This window comes from Erinaceus europaeus, chromosome 3, assembly GCF_950295315.1.
Source record: "Erinaceus europaeus chromosome 3, mEriEur2.1, whole genome shotgun sequence".
Classification (NCBI taxonomy): domain Eukaryota; kingdom Metazoa; phylum Chordata; class Mammalia; order Eulipotyphla; family Erinaceidae; genus Erinaceus; species Erinaceus europaeus.
In genome coordinates this window covers 112,001,869-112,026,615 of record NC_080164.1, presented here as the reverse complement: position 1 = coordinate 112,026,615, position 24,747 = coordinate 112,001,869, and the positions used below count along the sequence as shown (strand labels likewise).

The 24,747-nt window shown below is 37.6% G+C and overlaps 1 protein-coding gene and 1 pseudogene across 2 annotated transcripts in view; one reads left to right on the top strand and one right to left on the bottom strand.

Moving 5' to 3' along the window:
- The window catches only part of CCSER1 (coiled-coil serine rich protein 1), a 615,589-nt gene that overhangs the window by 230,092 nt on the left and 360,750 nt on the right, over positions 1–24,747 (top strand). For both annotated transcript variants that reach the window (XM_060187734.1, XM_060187733.1), the window contains exon 5: positions 11,514–11,634. In XM_060187734.1, coding sequence (XP_060043717.1) covers positions 11,514–11,634 — 121 coding nt within the window. The remainder of the gene's footprint in view (positions 1–11,513; positions 11,635–24,747) is intronic.
- LOC132537506 (protein NPAT-like) overlaps positions 17,162–24,747 on the bottom strand; it is a 33,023-nt pseudogene continuing 25,437 nt past the window's right edge.

Sequence of the window (24,747 nt, the reverse complement as noted above, 5' to 3'; positions counted from 1 at the left end):
CTAATTATAGTTTGAAAGATCTAAAAGAGATAGTTTCAAAATACTCACTTTTGCTAAGGGATCATTTCAGAAGGTGATTTTTGAATCTGAGTTTCTTCTGAAGCTTTCCTTAAACCAAGAAGAATTCTTATTTATGTTTTAAGATCCCTTTCATACAAACAATTATAATCATATCAGAAATTTACTGGACTGAGTGTCAATATAATACCAGAATGAGTGTCTGAAACAGCACTCATCTGTTTTTCCTTGTTCTGGAAGTTAGACTTCTAAGACAAAGTTGCCAAAATAGTTTCTGGAAAGGCTTTCTGTTGTGGCTTGTATTATAGATGACCATCGTTCTCATGGTGTTTTTATATAATGCAGAGATTCTGAGTTCTCCATTGTCTCTTTTATGGGCACTAATCCCATGCTGAGGGCCTTGCCCTCTTATTTCCCAGGACCCTGTCTTCAAATATTATCACATGAAAATTGAGACTTTAGCACATAAATGGGTCTGTGAGCAAGTCAGTGAGAAGTGACGATTGAGTATTTTTTTCCACTTTTGAAAAGTAACTTCGAATTATATATCTTGTAAGAATTTTTGAGAGGGGGGAGATTCTAGAAATATTGTAATTGTTCCAAGTGAGCGTTCACTTATGGACATAATACCTAGATCTTTCTAGTAGCAGATATAGGAAAATTTTATCCTATGACCAATTAAATTTGAAGATGAGACATATCTAAAGCACTTTTCATGGATAAAACAAGCCAGGGAAATTTCTCATGTGTTCTCACCAGGTGCCCCAAGGCAGTGTTTGTCCTATGTAGTTGCTGATTAAAGAAGATATTTTATTTGTTCACTGATTTTAAGTTTTGTTGAACTTCTCTTTGTCCTGTGCCCTATTGTTATTCTTTGTCTACTCACAGAAGAAAACTGTGAGAATGTTCAGGGAAAACCAGCAATAGTTTTAGTAACAAGACAGATCTGAGTTTTTAAATCCCATCAAAGATGCCTAAAAGCCAGAATCGGTCTCTGACACAATTCAGTTACAATGGGCAGAGAGAGTATTCCTCATGCTTTAATAATGTCTGTCACTCTTTGTTCTTCTCCAACACAACAAAGAAGAACAAAGGAGAAGATAAGTGAGGGTGAAGCTAAAGTGAAGCCCTGACCTTGGGCTACCCCTGAGAATAATTCTACAAAGCTGGCATTTTTCTCCTTGCTATTTTAGGTTTTCGCAAACTTATCAAAAACTGTCACATCCATCAAGTTCTTTTAACATCATTATCTTCAATTATTAAGGAAGGACTCTACTCTTGGCTCCTGTTTGCTAATATTTGTACTTCCCATAGGAGATGAGAGTCCTGCCATTTCTCTGATGTCAAATTCAATGTAGCAGATTGACAGTTTCTGAGAGCTAATGTATCCATATTTTCTTTTTCTTTTTTTAAATTTCTTTATTGGTGGATTAATGGTTGACAGTCAACAGTAAAATACAAAAGTTTGTACGTGTCTAATATTTCTAAATTTTCCAAATAACAATTTACCCCTCTCTAGGTTCTCCTCAGCCATCATGTTCCAGGACTTAAACCTTCCCCTTCACCCCAGAGTCCTTCTATGGTGCAACACAGCAACTCCAGTCATGTTTTCTTTTGTATGGTCACAAATATACTGCTGTTAATCCAAGAAGAAAATCGTACATACTATGTGATTATGTATAAGCATGTAGTATATAAATCAGATTTTTAATGTTAACATTTTATTTTATTTTTATTTGTTTGTTTGTTTTGCCTACAGGGTTATCACTAGGGCTTGGTGCAGGCACTACAAATCCATTGCTCCTGGTGGCCATTTTTTTTTTCATTTTATTGCATAGGACAGAGAGAGATTGAGAGAGGAGGGGGAGATAGGGAGGGAGACAGAGAGAGACCTGCAGACCTGATTCATCACTTGTGGAGCTTCCTCCCTGCAGGTGAGGAGCTAGCAATTCACACTCAGATCTTTGTGTGGGTCCTTGCACTTAGAACTAGGTGTGTTTAACTGGGTGTGCCAGCATCTGGCCCACTGTTAACATTTTCTGCTTTCTGGAGCAAGGAGATAGCTCACCCAATAAAATATACCCCTTATGGTGAGCAAGACGCCCAAGTTCAAGATGCCACAATGGGGAAGAGCAGTGATGTCATTCCTCTCCTTTTTCTGCAAAAGTCAAAGAATTGAAGTCGGCTCAATAAGGGTGGAGTCACATAGACATGAGATCTCAGCACCCCTGTATAAAGAATTATACTGGCGGGAAAATGCAAAAGGTTAAAAAAAGATGAGAAAAAAATATGGGCAAATATCTTTGTCAAACATGTACATTAAAATAACAAAGAACAGGGTACATTTTATTTCTCATGCTGCAGAACTAGCTTTTGGTGAGTGCCTAGCATGTATACTAGACACTGACACTACTAAGCCAAACTAATTGTCACAGATTCTTTCAGTTAATCATGAAGTTCATCACAGATGAACTTAAAGGTATTAGTGGGGGCAAGTTCTTTCTTTTGAGAGCCATTTGGATATTTCTGATATCATATCTGGGCCATGGAAAATGATCAGTTTAAAAATTAGCACTTAGGGGCTGGGTGGCAATGCATCTGGTTAAGTGCACATATTACCATGCACACGACCCATTTTCAAGCCCCCAGTCCCCACTTGCAGGGGGAAGCTTCAAGTGGTGAACTAGGGCTTCAGGTCTCTCTTTCTCCCTCCCTCTCTACCTTGCCCCTCCCTCTCAGTTTCTCTCTGTTCTATCAAATAAAATAAATCTTTTTTAAAAAGTACATGGTCTGGGAGGTGACGCAGTGGATAAAGCATAGGACTTTTAAGCATGAGGTCCTGAGTTCAATCCCCAGCAGCACATGTGACAGAGTGATGTCTGGTTCTTTCTCTCTCTCCTCCTATCTTCCTCATGAATAAATAAATAAATAAAATCTTTAAAAAAAGAAAACATAAATAGTGCTTCTTAAAAAAAGTTATAATGGGGCAGGGTGGTGGCACACCAGATTGAGTACACATATTACAAAGCACAAAGGCTCGAGTTTGAGCCCCTGGTCCTTACCTGCAGGAGGAAAACTTTGAGAATGGTGAAGCAGGTCTAAAGGTGTTTCTGTCTCTCTCCCTCGTTATTTCCCTTCCTCCTCAATTTCTGTCTCTATCCAATAAATAAATAAAGATATTTTTTTTAAAAAAAGCAACTTAAAAAAAAAAGCTCCTAGATTTATTGAATTTCTATCCCCATCTGAGGTTGCCTTAGCATGGCCAGACAAAATGACTTCTGGGTCATAAGATAGCCCATGTGTCATACATTCTCCAGCCCTACTTTAAAGAAAAAGAAATTTCAGACTAGTTGTATACATGAAAGTGCTGAGCTATCCTGGGACCATCAACCTATAGACTGATACACAGCAGACACTATTAGGCACTCACCTTCAAAACCTGGGCTGAAACTTAGTTCACACCACATCCCAGTAAGTGGATTCATAAAGGTAGTAGTCCTAGTACTGTTTTCACAGGTGGCTGTGGAACCTCATAGATCCTAACAGTTTATTTCTCATCTCTGTGCCTGTGACGCTAATCCATGTTGCTCTGAAGAACTTGTCAAAGAGTGAATGTTTCTGCAGACAGAAACCTAGAACCTTTCAGAAATGTGTTATTTGTGTACTGGTTCATTTTCTTGTCATCTGGGGCTTCACCATTGTTGAGATGGCTTCACTTTTTTCCTATATACAGAGAGGGAAAAATATCATAGTCTGAAAGATTCCTTTAGTCCAGTGTGCAGAGGGCTCAAATATGGGCAATATGCATATCAAAGCAAGTACACTGTTCAGTGAACTCCCTAGCAGGCCTAGAAATGAGTTCTGAGAAGACACCCTGATGGATGTCTGGGAAAAAGCTTGTGATTGCAGCCAGTAGCTCCAGATGTTGGTGAGTGGACATTTTCACTTCAAGAACTAAGACTTGTAAATCAAATTATACCTGCGAAGTATATGAATTACATTATGGTTGTGTTATATTTAGATTTATATAACTGCGAGATGTTGCACTGATGTGCAATGCAGATATTAGTTCTACCCTTTCAGGAAAGTTAATGGTACTTGAGGAAAAACCAGTGATAGAATAGTTTACAAGATTAAAAATTCAGAGACAGTTTAATAAACTATGAGAAGAGTGTAATTTCTTCAGGTAACTGAACCTTTTGGGGAAGTCTTAGTGGAAACTGAGATACTTGACACAGCTGGTGTCTTTTCTACTCTCTTTTCCCCCAAAATCATTTTATTGGGGGGCCAATAGTTTACAGTAGAGTTGTAGACACATGGGTACAATTGCTTATCTCCCTGTGATAGCTGTCTGCAAAACACTCTCACCCCCAGCTTGTGTCCTTTTCCATCATCATGTAACAGGACCTCAAGTCTCCCTCCTCTCCTGGGAATATATCCAAGGGAAGGTGACACCAACCATTAGAGATCTGTGTACATCTATGTTCATAGCAGCATAGTTTGTAATAGCTCCGACCGAGATACATCTCAGGTATCCAGCACAGATGAGTGGCTAAGACAGTTGTGATTTGTATTTCATGAATATACATACTACATAGCTAAAAAAAAATGTTGAAGTCATCTACTTTCTTTTAATCAGCATGATGCTTTGTATGGGAATCTGGGCTGTTATGCTTGCTTTCCCTACTTAGTTGAAACCACAGAATGGTGCTAAATATGTAGGTTTACATGATTATGTTTCTGGAGGCTTTTACTTACTGGATTAGAAGAACATTTTACTAAAGTTTATCTCCAGTGGAAATTTGGCATGGTTTTGTGAACTTAAAATGTTTTCCTCTACAGTACCTATAGCTGGGGCCAAGTGGTAATGCATCTGGTTGAATGCATATGTTACAGTGTGCAAGGACCTGGTTTAAGCCCCTGGTCTCCACCTGCAAGTGGAAAGCTTTGTGAGGGGTGAAGCAGTGTTGCAGGTGTCTCTCTATCTCCCTCTTTGTCACCCCCTTCCCTTTCGCTTTCTGGCTGAGTCTATCCAATAAATAAATAAAGATAATAAAAAAATTAAAATGTACCTATAGTGTATTCTGATATTTATGGCTCTGCATAAATTGCCTTCATGTAATTTCTCTATATATATTCTATATATATTTTCTATTTTTTAACATCTCATTTATAGGTTCTAGTTTTGATGTTTTCCTTAAAAAGCTTTTTAAAATTATGTTTATTTAATTTATTGCCTCTGTATTTTTTACATATACCTTCTTTTTTTAACCATCTTATCTACATGTTCTAGTTATTATATTTTCCTTAGAAGAACTTTATTTTTTTTCTTATTTAATAAGACAGAGAGAAATTGAGAGAAGGGAGATAGGAGAGAGAAGGGGGAGAGAGAGAGAGAGACCTACAGCACTTGTTTCAAGACTCAAGAAGTTATCCCCCTGGAGCTGGGAAGCAGGGACTTGAACCCTGGTCCTTGCACAGGTTCTACCAGATGTGACTCTGCTTAGCCCTTGGAAGACCTCCTTATCCAACTTTTATGCTTCTAAGTTATCCTGTTTCATCTCTCCAAATATTATTTAAGTTTGTTGATAGTGTCACTTTCTCTTATTCAGTGAAAATTCAGTTGTAAAATGAACAGATTCGTCAGTATTATGCAATTTCTTCTTTGTATGAAACATTAAAAGAAGATGATTTTTGACAATGGAAAATTAGTCCTAATAATCGAGAGGAATGAACCACTTAATGCGATTAGTTGAAATATATATGTGTTCATTGTGTCACTTCATAACCTGTTAAAATTATCCACCTTACCCATGTCTTTGAGATTCTTATGTAACATTCTGAAGAATGAGATTTTTAAAGTGATAATTGCATAATTTATTGAACTTCTTATAAGTGAGGGTGAACATTATGTAGACTACATTACTCCTCTTACTTTTGCAAAGAGAAGCCCATTAAGTCGCCATCAGTACTACAGAACTGAAGGCTAATCAATTATGTCACAGAGCCTAGGAGATATTCTTCATATATCTAATGTAATTTTCCAAAAAGTGATTGCTGGTTAATTTGATACTTGTTCTTGTGTTTTTGTAAATCAAGAAAAGATTACAAAAAGAGAGAGGGGTGAGCTGAAAGAGAAGAGAAGGGAGAGAATGGAGTGGAAGAAGGGAAGAGGGTCATTTATTTATCATGTGATAATGTTGCTATGTATTATGTTTAAAGCAAAAGGCCAATAGATACAAGGAAAAATAGATTTAGCTTCTAGAAAGCTTGTCCTGCGAATTCAATAACTGTTCACTAGCTGATGTTACTCAATTTCATTCACTAATTAGAGATAGAAAATATGACAGAAAATTCACTGAGATTTTTCTGAAGATAAATAAATATATTTAGACTCCTTTGGCTCAGTGGAACCTAAGTAGTTCAACTATTCTGTTTCCAACTATAGTGCAAGCATATAGCAATAAATTTACAAAAGAGTTTTATTCATTTGTTTACTGTGGTATTATTCTCTCATGTCTAGGTCAAGTATGAACTCAGTAAATCTTTTAAACTGAGTTATCTTTTATATTCCATTAAATTATATGGAGTAAGCATATCTAAAGTTATAAGCTACTATATGGCTGTTTTACTTTATATTAGATTACATAGTCCAAGCATATGAGAAATGGAAGCTCACATTGTTACTTCATTTCATGCTGACTCCTGTGTAATCATCATCAGAATTAAAAACAAGCAGTCATCCTGGGGCACTTAGCATAAGGGTGGTTCAAAAAAACTTTTCATGCCTCAGGCTCCAAAGTCCAAGGTTCAGTGCTATGATCACCAAATAGGAGAGCTGAGAAGTGCTTTCCCTATCTCTCTTTGTCTCAAAAGAAAAAAAACAAACATTTTAAAAATCAAGCAAACAAATAACCAATTAACACAATACCCAAGGAAAACAACTTAGACTGGTATTACAGAAGAAATTCAAGTAGACTATAAAAACTAACACACATGGAAGCTAAGCATGGTTATATCTAATACAGAGAAGATTATTTTTAACAGTTTTATTTATACAAACTCAGTATGACATCTATCTATTCTATAAGGTTTTAAAATATATATATGAAATATAAAGTTAAGGGAGTGGGGTGGTAGCGCAGCGGGTTAAGCGCACATGGTGCCAAGTGCAAGGACCAGCGTGAGGATCCCGATTTGAGCCCCCAGCTCCGCACCTGCAGGGGAGTCTCTTCACACTGGTGAAGCAAGTCTGCAGGTGTCTATCTTTCTCTCCCCCTCTCTGTCTTCCCTTCCTCTCTCCATTTCTCTCTGTCCTATACAACAACGACGACATCAACAATAACTACAACAACAATAAAAACAAGGGCAAAAAAATATAAAGTTAATTTAATGTTTTTGTTTTTATTTCCTTGACAAATTCAGCTGCAATTTTTCTTGATAATATATAATGTAATACACTCTAGCATAGAGTGACAGTGCAATGCATATTTTCTATAAAGATTAATATATGTATTTAAAATATTATAAAGTCAATCTAGTGTTTTGTGTCCTTGACATTTTACAGTTACAATTTTTCTTGACACTATATAATGCTTATATACTTATATACTTATATACTTATAGAAAGTACAATGTGTATTGGTTGAACTCTTCCTCTAAGGGTATTTTCTGTTGACTATGTAGAATTATTTGCTTTTTTTTTTTTTTAACATTTTAGTATGTCAAGTACCTTTATACCTTCTCTTTATCCCTTTAAAGTATTTTTTCTTCTGTGTTATATAGCCTAGGATATCAGATTACAGAAGTTATGGATGTAGTATTAAATGATAGAATCTTATCATGCATGTTTTACTAGAATTGATAACATCTATGATTTTACGTTGTATTTGGAAAATGCATGAGATGTTTTTCTGTGGTAGTGATATATGTCATTGTCTGTACACACTATAGCAAAATTCTCCCAGGATAGCTCCAGGACTCTTTCAAGCTTAAAATGAGAAGCATAACTGTGAAAGACACCAAATTTCCCCCCCCCAAGTGCAGTGTGTGTGTGTGTGTGTGTGTGTGTGTGTGTGATGGATGCTCTCTTCATTATCTTATATTTATTTACATAAATATATAATATGCATATACACATATTTGTACACATGTTTATAAAATTAAGCACACACATTTGCTGTCTGTTATTTTTATTTCTATACAATTTATCAGCAGACAATAACTGCTGAGGATTTTAGCTTTGCGCCACCTGTGCTTAATCCACTGCCCTACCACCTAACTCCCTCATGATTGTTTTTTATATATTTAGGTAGGGCATAACAGGATGGCTTTTCATACACATATTAATTTTTTGTCAGTTTGTTTTTTGCATGAGATGTTATAGACCTTGACAGTGATTTAAAGCCCTTCTGTTACAGTAAGTAGTAGGGGAGACAGCCCCAAGATGTCCAGAACAAGCAAGGTGAAGATATTAGCTGGGGAGTGTAATTTCAGAAAGTAGTGTCTATAACAGTATGCATTTAAAATCCTGTAGAGGTTAAAGTGAAAAGGATAATCCTTCTGCCAAAATTATGCAGAAGAAATGAGATAAAGAGGATAATATCATTCTAATATAAATTGTGGAATAGGAACAGTGATGATAGCTACTCAGATTTCTAGTTCTTTCCTGTTCTTACATAATAGTACTCTTTGCAGTACTGGTGATGCCTATCCTCAGTTCCTATGCTACATGGTAAGTCTACAGAAATGATGGAAACTTGTGCAAAGGCACAAGTTCAAGGCCCTTGTCCCCACCTGTGAGAAGCTTCACAACTGGTGAAGTAGTGCTACAGGTGCCTTTTCTCTCTTAATCTTTCTCCTCTTTTTTTTTTCCTTCTTTCTCCCCCCCTTCTCTCTCTCACGTGTGTGTGCATGCACGCACACACACAGGACAATGGCCACTGGGAGAGGTGAACTCATCTTGCAGGCACCAAGCCCCAAAGTTAACACTGCTGACAAAAACACAAACAACAACAACAAAAATCTATCTTTATTACAATAAAATTGGTAATAGTTGTTTCTGACGATTCTTGATGCTGTCTTTATTATCTTTGTGTAATGTATATAAAATACATTTAGGTGGAAGTTAATTTAAGCATTTCTTCCAATTTAATACTGACTCAATCAACCATAAGGCTGCATTATTCATGATTTAATGATGTAAAAATTCTCTTGAACCCAGAGCCTTATTGAGCAGTCTGTTTGCCTGAGAGCATCCGCATTCTCCAACCACATATCATTCTCCACCTGTTACATACTAGCAAGATCAGAAACACACACACACACACACACACACATACAGTAGCACATGCATGCACAAATACAGAAAAGCATGAAGTGCCTGCTGTGCCATCTCCCACCCCTCTTGCTCTTGAGCTCCTTATGGAAAGTTATCTTGATAGCAATCATTTCTTCCTGAGTTGGCACTTCTCAGCCAGTTGTTAACTTTTTTAGGGGGGAGGAAGTAGGGGATGCAGGCAGGCTAATGGTTTAAGGTACAGTTATTGGCACATGGGTACAATTTTTCATCTTGCCATGATATGTGTCTTCAGAACACTCTCACCTCCAACTTAAATCCCTTTTCACCATCATGAAACAGGACCCACCCCTTACCTCAGTCCTCCTTCCCTAAAGTCCTTTCAGCAGGTTTTTTGTTTGTTTATGACCTCTTTATCACTTTGTTCATGAAATGAGCAATGACTCTTTGAAAGAGTCAGGTGATTCTTTTGTGTGGGGCAAGCTCTGGAAGGCCTGCCTTGTCCATCCCATGACCACCACTCCATTGGCCACCAGAAAGGTGTCATAGAGGAGGAGAAGAACAGGCCATGGTGGGGGTGCAGAGTGATGACTCTGGACTCTATGGCAGAGGATAGTGCGTTTATTGGGTTACATGGAGGTATTATACTTGAGCAGGCAGGTAGAAAAGAGGAAGTATTGCCGGACCAATCATTTTAAATGTCAATATCATGAAGCAGGAACAAGCTGGGGACTGGGGAGTTGCGGTCTTATCAGGCATAGGCTGCGGCAAAGGCTGATGCAATCTCAACAGTTAATCTACTGAGGAACCACCACACCCTTTAGCCTGCTGGAAATGGAAATTTAACTATAATCTGTGTAGCAGATTTTTTTTGGTGAACTCCTACCGGTCTCACAGAGATAATTGGGTGTCAACCCTGCTCGAACTGTCATATCCCCACACTCTGCACTAACAGGTTTTGATGCAAGTCCAAGCTGAGCTCCAGCTGTCTACCCATTCCAAATCTGCAGGAATTCACACACAGAAACCTCCCCATCTTTAGGATCTGAAAACCACTTCTGGCATGTAAATGTAGGGAGAAACTCTGAAGGCAGGGAAAGAATGGGGTAGAAAAATTTTCCAAGTGACTATCAACAATAAAATATATAAATGAATTGTGGTGTATTCATACTGTGAAAAGCCACCACAAAGAACAAACAAACCACTAGATAATAACCTTCCAAATTCATATGGCATAAAGTAAGCCATGCAAAGAAAATAGAAGCTCATGATACAGAGGGTTGACAAAAGGAAAACTCATCTATGTTTGCATTAAGTGATAACCTAAGACAGTGGTTGGCAAAGGATACTTGGGGGTATGTCAAAGGGTCCTTGCTCATGGACTATTTACTGTTCCCTTGACAGGTGTGCTTATGTTCCGGATATTAACTGTGTATGATTTGTGTACTTATCACTCTCCAGTGAAAAGTGCATATGCTTGTTTTGTTAAATGAAGGAATATAAAGTGTTTGCGACACCTTTTCGACAAGTGTTTTACAAAAAAAAATAATAGGGAGTTGGATGGTATTGCACATGGCGCAAAGCACAAGGACTGGCATAAGGATCCTGGTTCAAGCCCCCTCCTCTCTCCATTTCTCTCTGTTCTATCTAACAAGGACAATATCAATAACAACAGCAATAATAACTACAACAACAATAAAATAAGGGCAACAAAAGGGAAAATAAATAAATTTAATAGTAATAATAATAATAATGATAATAATAATAATAAAAGAAAAAAGAAAAGAAAAGAAAAAGGGGCCAGGTGGTGGCACAACAGCTTAAGCGCACACATTATAGTGCACAAGGACCTATGTTGGAGCCCTTGGTCCCCACGTGCTGGGGGAAACATTCATGAGTGGTGAAGTAGGGCTGCAGGTGTCTCTCTGTCTCTATCTCTATCTCCCTCTTCCCTCTCAATTTCTGACTGTCTCTATCCAATAAATAAATAAAAATATGTAAACAAATTTCAAATGAAAAACAAATGCTTAAGTTTATGAACTAGTGAGTGGAAAGTGATATTTGAGTATACTTTTTAAAGATTATGTTGTAGTTAAGTTGGTTTTTATATCCAGCTAGAAATAAAAAGAGGAAAATAGAGAGAGAAGGAAGTAGAAAGGTTTATTGACACTAACACATGATTTTCTTGATGGAACAGTTTGCCGGGAGGACTCCTACCACTCCGTAGTCTCCTGTGCTGCTGTAGGCCTCACACCTGTGGAACCTACAACAGAAGTGAAGAAACGAGAAGACCTGAAGTTTCCAGAACCTTCCAAACAGTGAGCTATTGATTTCACTTTTCATAATTTTGGGAAACTAAATAACTGACCAGACTGAAATTGTGCATACTGTCATTATAGTGAATATATTGAAACTAGGACATTGAGTACAAATATCAGAAAACAATTTTGCATAACATTTAATAATTAATTTAATTAATTTTATCTTATTTTATTTCCACCAGGGTTATCACTGGGCACTACAGTTCCTGGTGGTGGCATTTTTTCTTTCTATTTTTATTTGACAGAACAGAGAGAAACTGAGTGGGGAGGGGAGAGAGAGTAGGAGAGACAGAGACACCTGCAGACCTGCTTCACCTCTCATGAAGTGCATTGGTGATGTGTAAGCTTAACCAGGTACACCACTGTTTGTCCCCTCCCAACACTTAACATTCTATATTGCCTTGATGATGAACTTCTTTGTCTTAAAAATTCAGGTTTTTGACCTTTATGCCATTCAAGTCTTAGTGTAAGCTCTTCATTTGCTCAACATTGTGCTTGTAGTTACATGGTTCTTGGGTCTGCTAATTTTATAGTTATAGACTTCATTGGTATAAAATGTAATGTTTTTAATCTTATGTCTTTTCTACAGTTGCTTTACATTTTAAGAGATGGATGTTAATATTTTTAACACTTTAATATTACAAAACTATTCCACACTAAAACTTTACAAACTTTAATGATTCATAGTAATCAGATCAGTTTCTGTTTAAATTTGATCTTACATGATGTAAGTGATGGTTTTATTTCTTTTAATTATCAGAGTTAAATTCAGGTTAAAAATGTAAAAGTACTTGGACTTCCAATATCAACTAGAGTAGGATGATCTCCACTTATGTATACATTGAGTAAGTGATAAAGGAACTACTACATGATGTTCTAGTGAAGTAGTACCATGTCTACTTGAAGATCTTATGTTAGAGACTAGGTGACATAGAATGATAAAGCCAAGGATTTATGACTGAACCATAGGAACCAAGTGGGAATAACCTTTGTACATCTACGATTTTCCCCACTGAAATCCATTATGATATAGCCAATCATAATACTTGTCTCCTAATGCCTTTGTGGTAAACTCTTTACAAGCTGACTTTGTTGGAAAATGACAGCATCTGACACATGAAATCAATGAGATAATCTCTTAATGTTATATTTAGTAGTGTTGATTCAACTGGAGCAGTGTATATATTTGATTGCATAAAGTTATTCCATATTAATATTCTCATTATAGAAAAAAGAAATAGTAATCAATTCAGAATGTAATGGTTGTAATTCAGTTTTAATATGGTCTGGAAGTGAAAGCAACTGTGAAAGATTCTCCATATTTAGGTCCCAAAATATATTTTTTGTCTAATAGGAGGAAAATTACCTCTGGATTGAATTATATTGGAAAGTTCAAATGGGTTTTCCTACAGTATATGTATGAATTTATATAACTTATCTATTTGTAAATTGAATCTTAAATTTTAGAATTATCTTCCAGGGACTATGTTCAAATTGGTAAATTATGTGGTCTGGTTACATAAAATGTCTTTTGTCTCAATCTTTCTCATCTTTATAAATACTCATTTTTATTCTGAGTTGTGTATTAAAGTCAACAGTGTTTGCTAACTGGCTGTCCTTTCTCTGCCTGTTACTGTGCATATACTCTGAGGCTCTTTATTTTGTAACTAAACTCCCTTTTAAAACATCCTTCCCCAACAATCCTATCCATTGATATATATTTTGTTATTGTTCTTGTTTCTGAGTCAGGAAGACCTTGGTTAAAGTCTTAATTCTAATTTATATTAGATCAACATTTATGACATTGTTTTTTTCTATTAGTGATTTAATAAATTATATAATGGGGTATATTTTCATACAGTTCCCACCATTGAAGTTCTGTGTCCCATCCCCTCCACTGAAAGCTGCAATAGTTCTCCCAAGGTTACAGATAACAGACTGATTCTATACCCATATATCTCTATTTATGTCTATAGATCTGTATTTTTCTCCATCTTTTGCAACGATCCTGTCTTCACTTCCTTTCTAGTTCACCTTATTTATTACTACCTCTGGGTGTCTTACCTTTTTTCTTCTTCTCTCTCAGATAAGCAAAACCATATCTGGCTTCCTCTGGTGTTTTTCATATTTGCTTCCCTTTCATTGATGGTATAAAAACAAGATTCCCGGTAACAGATGCTTGGAGTCCTAGTCGAGGTGGGGTATAAAGCTCTCTTGTTTACTTCCCTTATTTTCCCCTCTGGAAGTATGGACCAAAATTCTTTTTGGGTTGCAGATGGTGGGAGTTCTGGCTTTGTAATTGCTTCTCCACTAGACATGGACGTTGGCAGGTAGATTCATACCCTAGCCTGTTTCTATCTTTCTCTAGTGGGGCAGGGCTCTGGTTAGGTGAGGTTCTGGGACACATTGGTGAAGTTGTCTGTTGAGCAAAGTCAGGATGAAATCATAGTAGCATTTCCAACTTGGGTGACGGGTAATGGTGCAGCCTATTATGTGCATATAGTACTATGTGCAAGAATATGCGCAAAGAGACAGGTTTGAGCTCCTGCTCCCCACCTGAGGGGGAGGGAAGGGGATACTTCACCACTTGTGATACTTCACAAGTGGTGAAGTGTCCCCTTCAAATGTCTTTCTCTCTCCCTCTATCTTTCCCTGCTCTCTCACGTTATCTCTATTTTATCGAATGAAAAGAAAAAAAAAGGGTGGGGGGGATCAAATCCCTGAAGTGTAGCATCTGTAACTTGGTGACTGAAAGGCTGTAAGATATAAAACAGGACAAAATGTTTAGTACATAGGAATGGAAAGGTAAGAATAGAGCAGATGAAAGTAGGGACCTTAGGGTAGAAGGAAGCTAAGAAGTTGATTTTAGGAATGTTCCTAGGAGCCTGCGTTTTAGTGATTTTCGCTTGAGCTTGATAGTTAACATGGGGTGGACTAGGCATATTGTCTGGGAAGATGGTGTAAGAGTTGGGAGTAGAACTAGAAAGCAGGATTAGGGCAGAAAGTTTCTTGAAAACTTGAAGAAAATATATAAATGCAAATAGATGTTTATTAAAATGATCTAACCTGGAGCCCATATCTATTTATCTTTAGCTCCAGAACTGGTACAACATTTGAGTTCCTGTCAGAGTGAGTTCACAGTCCATGATCACAGCTAGGAACATTCTGAGCTGCACTCACTTCAGAACCAGTCTTCCTCAAGTGGTGGGGTAGGATAACCTAGCTAGTTCATAGTGAGGGAATGGTCTGAAAGAAGATCCCCAAAGGGCTTTGATGATGATCCCAATAGATGTGACCCTTGATGGTATAGAGAGGGATCTGTTAGAGGTCTTGGCCCACAAAATACAAAAATTCCCTGTCTAGGATGCTGGGTAATTAGATGGTCTAATAATGGCCAAAAAAAGTCATTAAGTCATAAGTCTCTTGCTCTTATCCAGCATTTGTAGTCACTTTTTTATCTGATGAGTTTAGACTTTATCCCATTTGTGAAAGAATTGATTGTCATTTGTTGTATAGTATCCAAACCAATATTAGATTTATTGGATCTGGCCTCAAGTTATGGAGGAAGTAGACCCAGGACTTTAGTGAGGTCTTAGTTAGCTTCAAGTTTTTCTGCATTTACTTGCTTAATGATTCTAAGAAAGGTTGTCATAGGGATAATAATTATCCTTATTTGATATATGTAGGTTTTGCCAGTATTCAAGGAATAATTAACTGAGTAGATAGAGTGATTGAGGGAAGTGAAGTAAGCGGTAGGAGAGGAGGCTGTCTAGGCCCAAGTAACGAATATATGATTGGGGGAATTTATGATGCCTTCCTCAGTCCATTCTACTAGTATCCTAGACTTAGTAGGCCTAAGTCTAATCACAGAGGTCTGTTAAGCACTTTTACTTTGAGGTACATATTTGCCCCTTGCTTATGGATGCATATCCACCTGTATCTAGTACCCTAAACCCTTGCCTGTATTTAGTATCTGTAACTTTGTTATATAATATGCCATCTGAAGTGGAAGTAGGTAGTTCCATATGTTAGGAAAGATCTCACTAGGTTAAAGGATTTGGAAGGTTATTGAGAGGCTTCATGTCTCTGGAGAAAATCAGCAGTAATATGTCAGCAGCAGCAACTTAACGTAGAATGTTGGTGTTGATTTAGTTGAGGTTAACAGAGGCAGTGTGAAGGTAAGGAATCAGAGAGAAGGGACATCAAGATATATGCACAAAGTCCAAGAGGATTCAGGGTTAGGGAAAATATAGATCTTAAAGACAATGGGAAAGGTTCCTTGTAGTCTTAGAAAGAGTTTAAAACAGCAGTAGTTAATTATATTACAACTAGCTTAGTTGGGAGTTTGTTTTGCTTTGAAAATCCAATGGTTAGGACTTACTATAATATACTTGACCTCACTATACTTTATGTCATTTATGGATATCTAATAATAACAGCATCTTAGATACTGTAAGGGCCAAATGTTTTTGCTCTATCTGGCCTAAGGTTGTAGGTAACTTAGGTATTTTAAAAAATAGGTATACACATGTATTTTTAGAACTGCTTAACAGTTTAAGCCCAGTGTCAGAATTTGATCATCTTACAAATCTGAAACATTAAGTACTTAGGCTAAAGAAAATATGTATACTCAGAGCTATAATCTAGGCAGCTAGAGAGCCTGAATTATTACATATATTTTTTTTCCCTAACACTTTAGACAGTTTAAAAAACTCTGTGTCCTTTTTTGTTTTGTTTTGTTTTTTGTCAATGGGATTATCCCACTACCAATACATGGTTTGTGTATTCACAAAGTGATTTTTTTTCTTCTTTCTTCCTTGGGGGAGGAGGGTGTTAATGGATTACAGTATAGTGTTGACATCTTGGTACAGTCTTTCACTTCCCTGTGATAGGGGCAGGAATCTAAAAACCCATAAAAACATTGTTCAGAGGATTGGGCGGTAGTGCTGCAGGTTAAGCACATGTGGTGTAAAGTGCAAGGACCAGCATAAGGATCCCGGTTCAGGACCCTGCTCCCAACCTGCAGGGGAGTTGCTACACAAGTGGTGAATCATGTCTGCAGGTGTCTATCTTTTTCTCCCCCTCTCTGTCTTCCCCTCCTCTCTCCATTTCTCTCTGTCTAATCCAACAATGAACAACATCAACAACAACAATAATCATCACAACAAGGCTACAAAAAGGGCAACAAAAGGGAAAAAAAAACATTGCTCAACCTGTTCATAGTTTTAATTTTCAGTTTTAATGATATTTTCAGGCATTTATATTATCTTTTCTGAAGAGTTACCCTAATATAAGTCTGATATTATTCATAGTTTCTCATCTTACTTTTCTTTTTAGGTGTTTTTCTAGAGTCCTATACTATGTCAAATAGCAAATTAAGGGCTCCTAAATCTCTGAAGCTGTTCATCATTTTTTCTGACTTCTTTATTTATAAAGCTGCCATTATGTTTCTTTCCTTAAACCTTTGATGCGTCTTCTCTGTCCCATTGTGATGATGTAATGATGAGTTTAACATGCTTGTTTGTCATTGGGCAGAGACCCAGTACAAAGTGTCTTCAGAAAAATCCAGGATGATGTTTGTTACTGGTCTCTGTAGCTAAAATAAGCAATATATCACAATATAGAAATTTCATCTTTATATAGTTGGCTAAGTTGAGATTATTATGCTTAAAATACCTTTTTGAAATATATTTAGGGGGATCATGGTGGTTGTGCACCTGGCTGAGCACATGTGTTACAATGTGCAAGAACCTGGGTTCAAGCCTCTGGTCCCCACCTGCAGGAGGAAAGCTACACAAGGGGTGAAGCAGAGCTGCAGATGTCTCTTGGTCTCTCTATCTACCTCCTCTTTCCTTATTAATTTCTATCTCTATCCAATAAATAAAAAGTAAATACAGATTAAGAAAACAATAAATGTATTTATAATTTGCTTTTTAGTTCTTTTTAAAATAAACGACTTGGAACTTCAGCTACTTTAAGAAGATCTCAGCAGCAGACACGTTCTCACTTAGAACTAGGTCTAATAATCCAACTCTGGTAGAGGGTGGTTGTTTACCATGTGCATCTCATTGCTCTGATTTTTTTTCTTCTTCTTTTTTTTACATTTATTTAATAATGATTGACAAGAACATAGGATAAGAGGGGTACAATTATACACAATTTCTACCACCAGAGTTACATACCCCATTCCATCCCTTGAAAGCTTTACTATTCTTTATCCCTCTGGGAGTATGGACCCAGGATTATTATGGGGTGCAGAAGGTGGAAGGCCTGACTTCTCTAGTTGCTTCCCTGCTAAACATGGTTATTGACAGGTCTATCCATAATCCCAGCCTGTCTCTATCTTTCCCTAGTGGGGCAGGGCTCTGGAGAGGTGGGGTTCCAGGATACATTGGTGGGGTCATTTGCCTAGGGATGTCAGACTGGCATCATGGTAGCATCTAAAACTTGGTGGCTGTTAAAGAATTGAGATATAAAGCCGAACAAATTTGGTCGATACCAGGCCACCCCATCATCCAGGGCCCTAGTCAGGGAATTCTGGGATTTCCACATAGACATGGTGGGCCTAGACCTCTAAAAAGTCCCTCTCTCCACTGTCACTGGTCATCTCCATAAGGAACAACACAGTAGACCCTCTTGTGGGCCTCTACAGGACCTTGTCCCTAATGTGGGTCAACAGTGGTAGGGACTTTCCCATTCTCTGAAAGGAGGTTGGGCCAACATTCTCTACCACTTGAGCAAGATGGGTCTTGCAATGAGTACAGCCTAGAAGGTTCCTAACCATGACCACAGAATGTGAGTTCAGACCTACAAGGATGCAACGGTTACACAAGCTCCTGTGCTGAATGTGGGCCCCAGATCAATTTGATGGGGTTTACAGTTAACAATATTTTATATAGTTTCCCCATATTTGGGAGCTACTCTTTGCCCCCATCCAGCTTTCTAGTTCTGTTACCAACAGACACCATCTCCCTAGACAATACCTTTGGCTCACCTGCAGGTTAGCAGTCAGGCTCGGTCAAAAATTAGTAAAGTCATAGGACTCTTGGAATATACCTAAAATAGACCTACTAGCTTTTTCCAAAATTGAGACTCCAAATCTCACCTACTATATTGTTACCTTTAGACTCTAATTGTTTTTAAATGTGTTGTTTCCTTTTTCAGGAAGACTTTTCAAATGGTGAACTCACTGCCTGTCCTTGCAAGAAGCATGCATGGTTACATTTCCAACAAATGCAGTGAGAGATGGCTTCTCTCTCCCCTTAAGCAAGACTAAAAGGCCTTAGCTTGGTTTGCTATTTGCTTTGACTAACTCAACTTGATTGACCTGACTGTTCCAAAGCAGGAGATGATGTGATTGAAAAGCTCTGGAGTAGAGTGCAGTAGGAGAAGGGGATTCCACATGTTAACTGTGGCTGACATTGATAAAAGGAGGCAGAACATATGCCGGAAGTCAAAGCAATCACTTCTCAGGATATGCACTAGTCTCTCTCCATTATGTGATGAGACAGCATTAGATTTGAACTATAAACACTGAAAAAATCATCTATACTCACATTCTTCTTTTAAATTAAGCCACTTTCTCATTTTATTTAATATATGGGCCAGGCAGCTGGCTCACTTGGTTGAGTGTGGGTGTTCCCATTCTCATTCATCCATAAAGATCTGGGTTCAAGCTCCTGGTCCCCACCTGCAGGAGGAAAGCTTTACAAATGATGGAACAATGATGAGAGGTAAATAAAATACAAAGTACCATCCCATCCATCCTATGCAATCTGGGGGTGGGGGTCTATCAGACCTCACCATGCACCTACATCACTCTTCTCTCTCTCTGTTCCTTGTTGGTTTCTCCCTATCTTATCAAAAAAAAATTAAGTTAAATTTGTTATTTTATATGTATTTAACCTAATATGCCATCAAGAGGCATTGTAGTAAACTGTCTACAACTTTGACATTTAGGAGAAATACATTCTTTATATTCTGGGCACCTTTGTGGTGAGAACATGGAATCTTTCTCCTGGTTGACATGTCTCAAATTCATCTTTTACTTTTTTTAAATTACCAACCAGGGTTATTGCTGTGGCTTGGTGCCCACATAATGACTCCACTGCTCGTGGAGGCCACTTTTTTCCTGTTGAATTTTATTTTATTCATTTGGTAGGACAGAGAGAAGCTGAGAGGGGAGGGGAGATAGAGAGGGAGTGAGACAGAGAAACACTTGCAGCACTGCTTCACTGCCCCTGAAGCTTTTCCCTGCAAGTGGAGAGCAGAGATTCATACCCTGGTCCTTGTGCATGGTGACATTTGTGCTTGCTAGGTTCACCACTGCCCTGACTCCTTTCAGGTTCATCTTAATCCCACTTTTTAATTTGTTCTGATATAGACCTCAGAATGCACTGGAAAAGTTTACTTTTTAATTATAATTCTGGTACTAAGAAGAAGAAAGTAACTGTGTTATTTTCTTATGAATTGGGAATGAGGCCAAAGGTCAAGGTCTATATACAAATATGTAATGTTTGGAGGAATTAGTGATTTTTGACTTTTCCTCATACCCTGTGCTTATGTGCTTGCATTTTTAGCTATGCTTCATTTTTATTTTTGAGAGGTAAATAAAATACAAAGTACTACCCCATCCATCCTATGGAATCTGGGGCTGGGGTGGGGTGTCTATCAGACCTCACCATGCAAGTCCCATGATCTACCCACTGAGCCATCTCCCAACCCCAGTCTGCTTATTATTGAAGGACGCACCATTTCTAGGTGCGTGATTTGAATCTCTCTTACAGCTTATCTTCCCTTTTTATTGTTTAACCTGCTCTCTGTTTATCCTCTGTCAAGAATTGTCATAGTACAACAGTGGAGACTCAAAGCTACTTGAGAATTAGTTTTATGTGTTTTGAGATAAAATACATTATCTTTGATTTATAAAAGAGAAGCAACCATTTTTATTATACTTGTCCAGCACTATCAAATTGAAAAGAGAATAAGGCTTATTGAAGCACAGCAATTGCTAGTATTTCAATATTCTATGCTTGAGTAATTAATATTTGAAAGTGCCACATAGAGTTTTAACAGTTATTTTAAACACAGATTGAAAACAATGATCGTTGAACAAGGAGTCTAGAAAATTCCCTCAGTTCTTAATGTTCAAGACTGTTTTCTTAGGCAACTAAGCTGTGTTGCCATGTACTTAACCCATGTTTAGCCTGGCCCCCACCATGTGAAGGAAGTTTCATTGCTGTGGACTGTTTCACTCTCCTCTATCTTAAAACAAGAAAAATGAAAACCCACTCTGAAGCCTAGTGTTCCATCAAACTAAACACCAGCATAAACCTAGTAGAGAAGTCCTAATGAGTAAAACAGTTTTGGTAAGCATGTTAACAGTGGCTGGGGCCAAGTGGTAACACATTGAGTTAAGCTCACATAATGCGAAGCAAAAGGATCCTGGTTTGAGTCCCCAGCTCCCTACCTGCAGGGGGATCATTTTGCAAATGGTGAAGCAGGCCTGCAGATGTCTGTCTTTCTCTCCCCGTCAATGTCTTCCCCTCTCCTTTTAATTTCTCTCTGTCCTATCCAACAACAACAATGGGGAAAAAATAGCCTCCAGGAGCAATGAATTTGTACTATAAGCTCCTAGACCTATTTTCTTTCCCCTCACAGAAACCTATAATGTATTCAGAGATTCTCTCAAATATCTGTGAATTTTTAGTCATCCAGTCTTGTACTAATGGATTGCCTATGTTTGCATTTTTTTTCATTTATAAAAAGAAGACACTGACAAAACCATAGGATAAAAGGGGTACAACTCCACACAATTCCCACCACCAGATCTCCATATCCCATTCACTCCCTTGATAGCTTTCCTATTCTTTTTTTTTTATTTTATGCATTTATTTTCCTTTTGCTGCCCTTGTTGACTTTTTATTGTCATTGAAGTTATTATTGTTGTTACTGATGTTGTTGTTATTACATAGGCCAGAGAGAAATGGAGAGAGGAGGGGAAGACAGAAAAGGTGAGAGGAAGATAGACACCTGCAGACCTGCTTCACCACCTGTGGAGTGACTACCCTGAAGGTGGGGAGCCAGGAGCTTAAACTGGGATCCTTTTTTTTTTAATTTTTAAATTTTTTTTATTTAAGAAAGGATTAATTAACAAAACCATAGGGTAGGAGGGGTACAATTCCACACAATTCCCACCACCCAATCTCCATATCCCACCCCCTCCCCTGATAGCTTTCCCATTCTCTATCCCTCTGGGAGCATGGACCCAGGGTCATTGTGGGTTGCAGAAGGTAGAAGGTCTGGCTTCTGTAATGGCTTCCCCGCTGAACATGGGCGTTGACTGGTCAGTCCATACTCTAAACTGGGATCCTTAAGCTGGTCCTTGTGCTTTGCACCACATGCCCCTTTATCGAAGATTAGATGTCTATAGGTGTGGGGGTTTAGTTTTGGGCTTTCAATTCTCTTCCATTGGTCTGTGTGCCTATTTTTTCTTTAGTACTAGGCTGTTTTGATAATTATGACCTTAAATACAGTTTGAGATCTGGGAGTGTGATGCCCCCATTTGTGTGTCTTTTCCTCAAGATTGTTTTGGTGATTCTTGGTGTTTTATGATTCCATATAAATTATTGTAGTTTTTGTTCTATTCTCTTAAGGAAGCTTGGTGGAACTTTGATGGGTATCATGTTAAATTTGTATATGGCTCTTGGGAGAATATTCATTTTGATGATATTAATTCTTCCAATCCATGAGCATGGAATATCTTTCCATTTCTTGGTATCATTTTCTATTTCCTTGAATAGTGACTCATAGTTTTCAGTATACAAGTCTTTCACTTCTTTGCTCAGCTTTATTCCTAGGTATTTTATTGATTTTTCTGCAACAGTGAATGGGAGTGATTTCTAGATATCTTCTTCTTCAGATTTAGTGTTTGCATAAAGAAATGCCAGTGATTTTTGTACATTTATTTTGTGGCCTGACACCTTGCTATATTGCCTAATAACTTCCAGTAGTTTTCTGCTGGATTCTTTAGGTTTTTCTATGTATACTATCATATCATCTGCAAATAGTGAGAGCTTGACTTCTTCCCTTCCGATCTATATTCCTTTGACTTCTTTCTCTTGCTTGATTGCTATGGCAAGAACTTCCAATACTATGTTGAAGAGTAATGGTGACAGTGGACATCCCTGTCTAGTCCCCAATCTGAGGGGGGATGCTTTCAGCTTCTGTCCATTGAATATGATGTTGGCTGTAGGTTTGCTATATATGGACTCCACTATCTTGAGGAATTTCCCATCTGTTTCCATGTTTTGTAGTGTTTTGAGCATGAATGGGTATTGGATTTTGTCAGAGGCTTTCTCTACATCTATTGAGCTAATCATGTGGTTTTTGGTTTTGCTTTTATAGATATGGTGAATGACATTGATTGACTTATGTATGTTTGAATTCCTTACATTCCTAGGAAAAATCCCACTTGTTTGTGATGAACAGTCTTTTTAATATACTGCTGTATCCGGTTGGCCAGGATCTTGTTTAATATTTTGACATCTATGTTCATCAGAGATATTGATCTGTAGTTTTCCTTATTTGTTGTGTCCCTATCTTCTTTCGGGATCAGGGTGATGTTGGTTTCATAGAAAGTGGAAGGGAGTGTTCCTGTTTCTTCAATCTTGTGGAAGAGCTTTAGAAGTATAGGTATTAACTATTTCCTGAAGGTTTTGTAGAAATCGTTTTTGAATCCATCTGGTCCAGGACTTTTGTTGTTGGGAAACTCTTAATAACTGTTTCAATTTCTCTGTCTGTGATTGTTGCATTTAGGTTTTGTAGTTCTTCTTGGTTCAGTTTTGGAAGGGGCATACGTTTGTAGAAATTCTTCCATTTCTTCCAGATTCTTTACCTTGGTGGCATATAGTTCTTCGTAGAAATTTTGCATGATTTTCTGTATTTCTGTGGTGTCAGTTGTGATATCTCCTCTATCATTTGCAATTCTATTTAGTTGAGGCTTCTCCCTTTTTTGTTTAGTGAGTATGGCTAGGGGTTTGTCAATCTTGTTTAATTTTTCAAAGAACCAACATTTGACATCATTGATCTTTTGGATGGTTCTCTTATTTTTGATGTTTATTTTTGCTCTAATTTTAGTGATTTCTGTCCTTCTGGTTGCTTTAGGGTTCCTTTGTTCCTCTTCCTCTAAATCCTTATGGTGTGCAGTAAGCTAATTTGTTTGAGCTTTTTCTTTGTTTGTTTCTTTTTCTTTGTTTTTTTATTGTTTGAGCTTTTTCTCTAAAATGTGATTATATGGCTATCAGTGTCCCTCTCAGTACTGCTTTAGCTATGTCCCAACTATTTTGATAGCTTGTGTCTTCATTTTCATTTGTTCCCAGGAACATTTGTATTTCTTGCTTGAGTGCTTTTATGACCCAGGAATTCTAAAGCAGCTTGTTGTTGAGTTTCCAAATTCTGTGACTTTTAGTAATTTTAGTTTGTTGTTAGCTTTAATCTACTATGGTCTGAGAAGATACTTGGGATTACTTCAATGCTCTTGATTTTGTGAATACTGTCTTTGTGGCCTACCATGTGGTCTATCCTTGAGAATGTGCTGTGTGGATTTGAAAAGAATGTGCATTCCAGTTTTTGGGGTACTATGTTTGCATTTTATAGGACCAAAATATACCTATCTTCTACATTTCCCCCATACTTTGAAAATGAATACTCCTTTAAAATTATTTATTATCTTTATTCATTTATTGGGTAGAGACAGTCTGAAATTGAGAGGGAAGTGGGAGATAGAGAAGTATAGAGATAGAGAGACAACTGCAGTCCTGTGTCACCACCTGTAAAGCTGTAGGTAGGGACCAGGAGGATGCAACCCAGGCTTTCTGCACTGCATGGTAACGTGCACTCAACCCGGTGTGCCACTGCCTGGCTCTGGAAATGAGTATTTCTTGAAGTCTCTCTTCTGTTGTGCTCTTGCTACTTAATCTGTGAATTGTATAGGATTTCATGCAGGTACTGTATTCATAGAAATATTGTTCAAATGATGTATTTGTTTAGAGAGCAGCACATACATAGTTCATGTTGTCTAGTGCACTCTTCTCATCTTTGCAATGATTA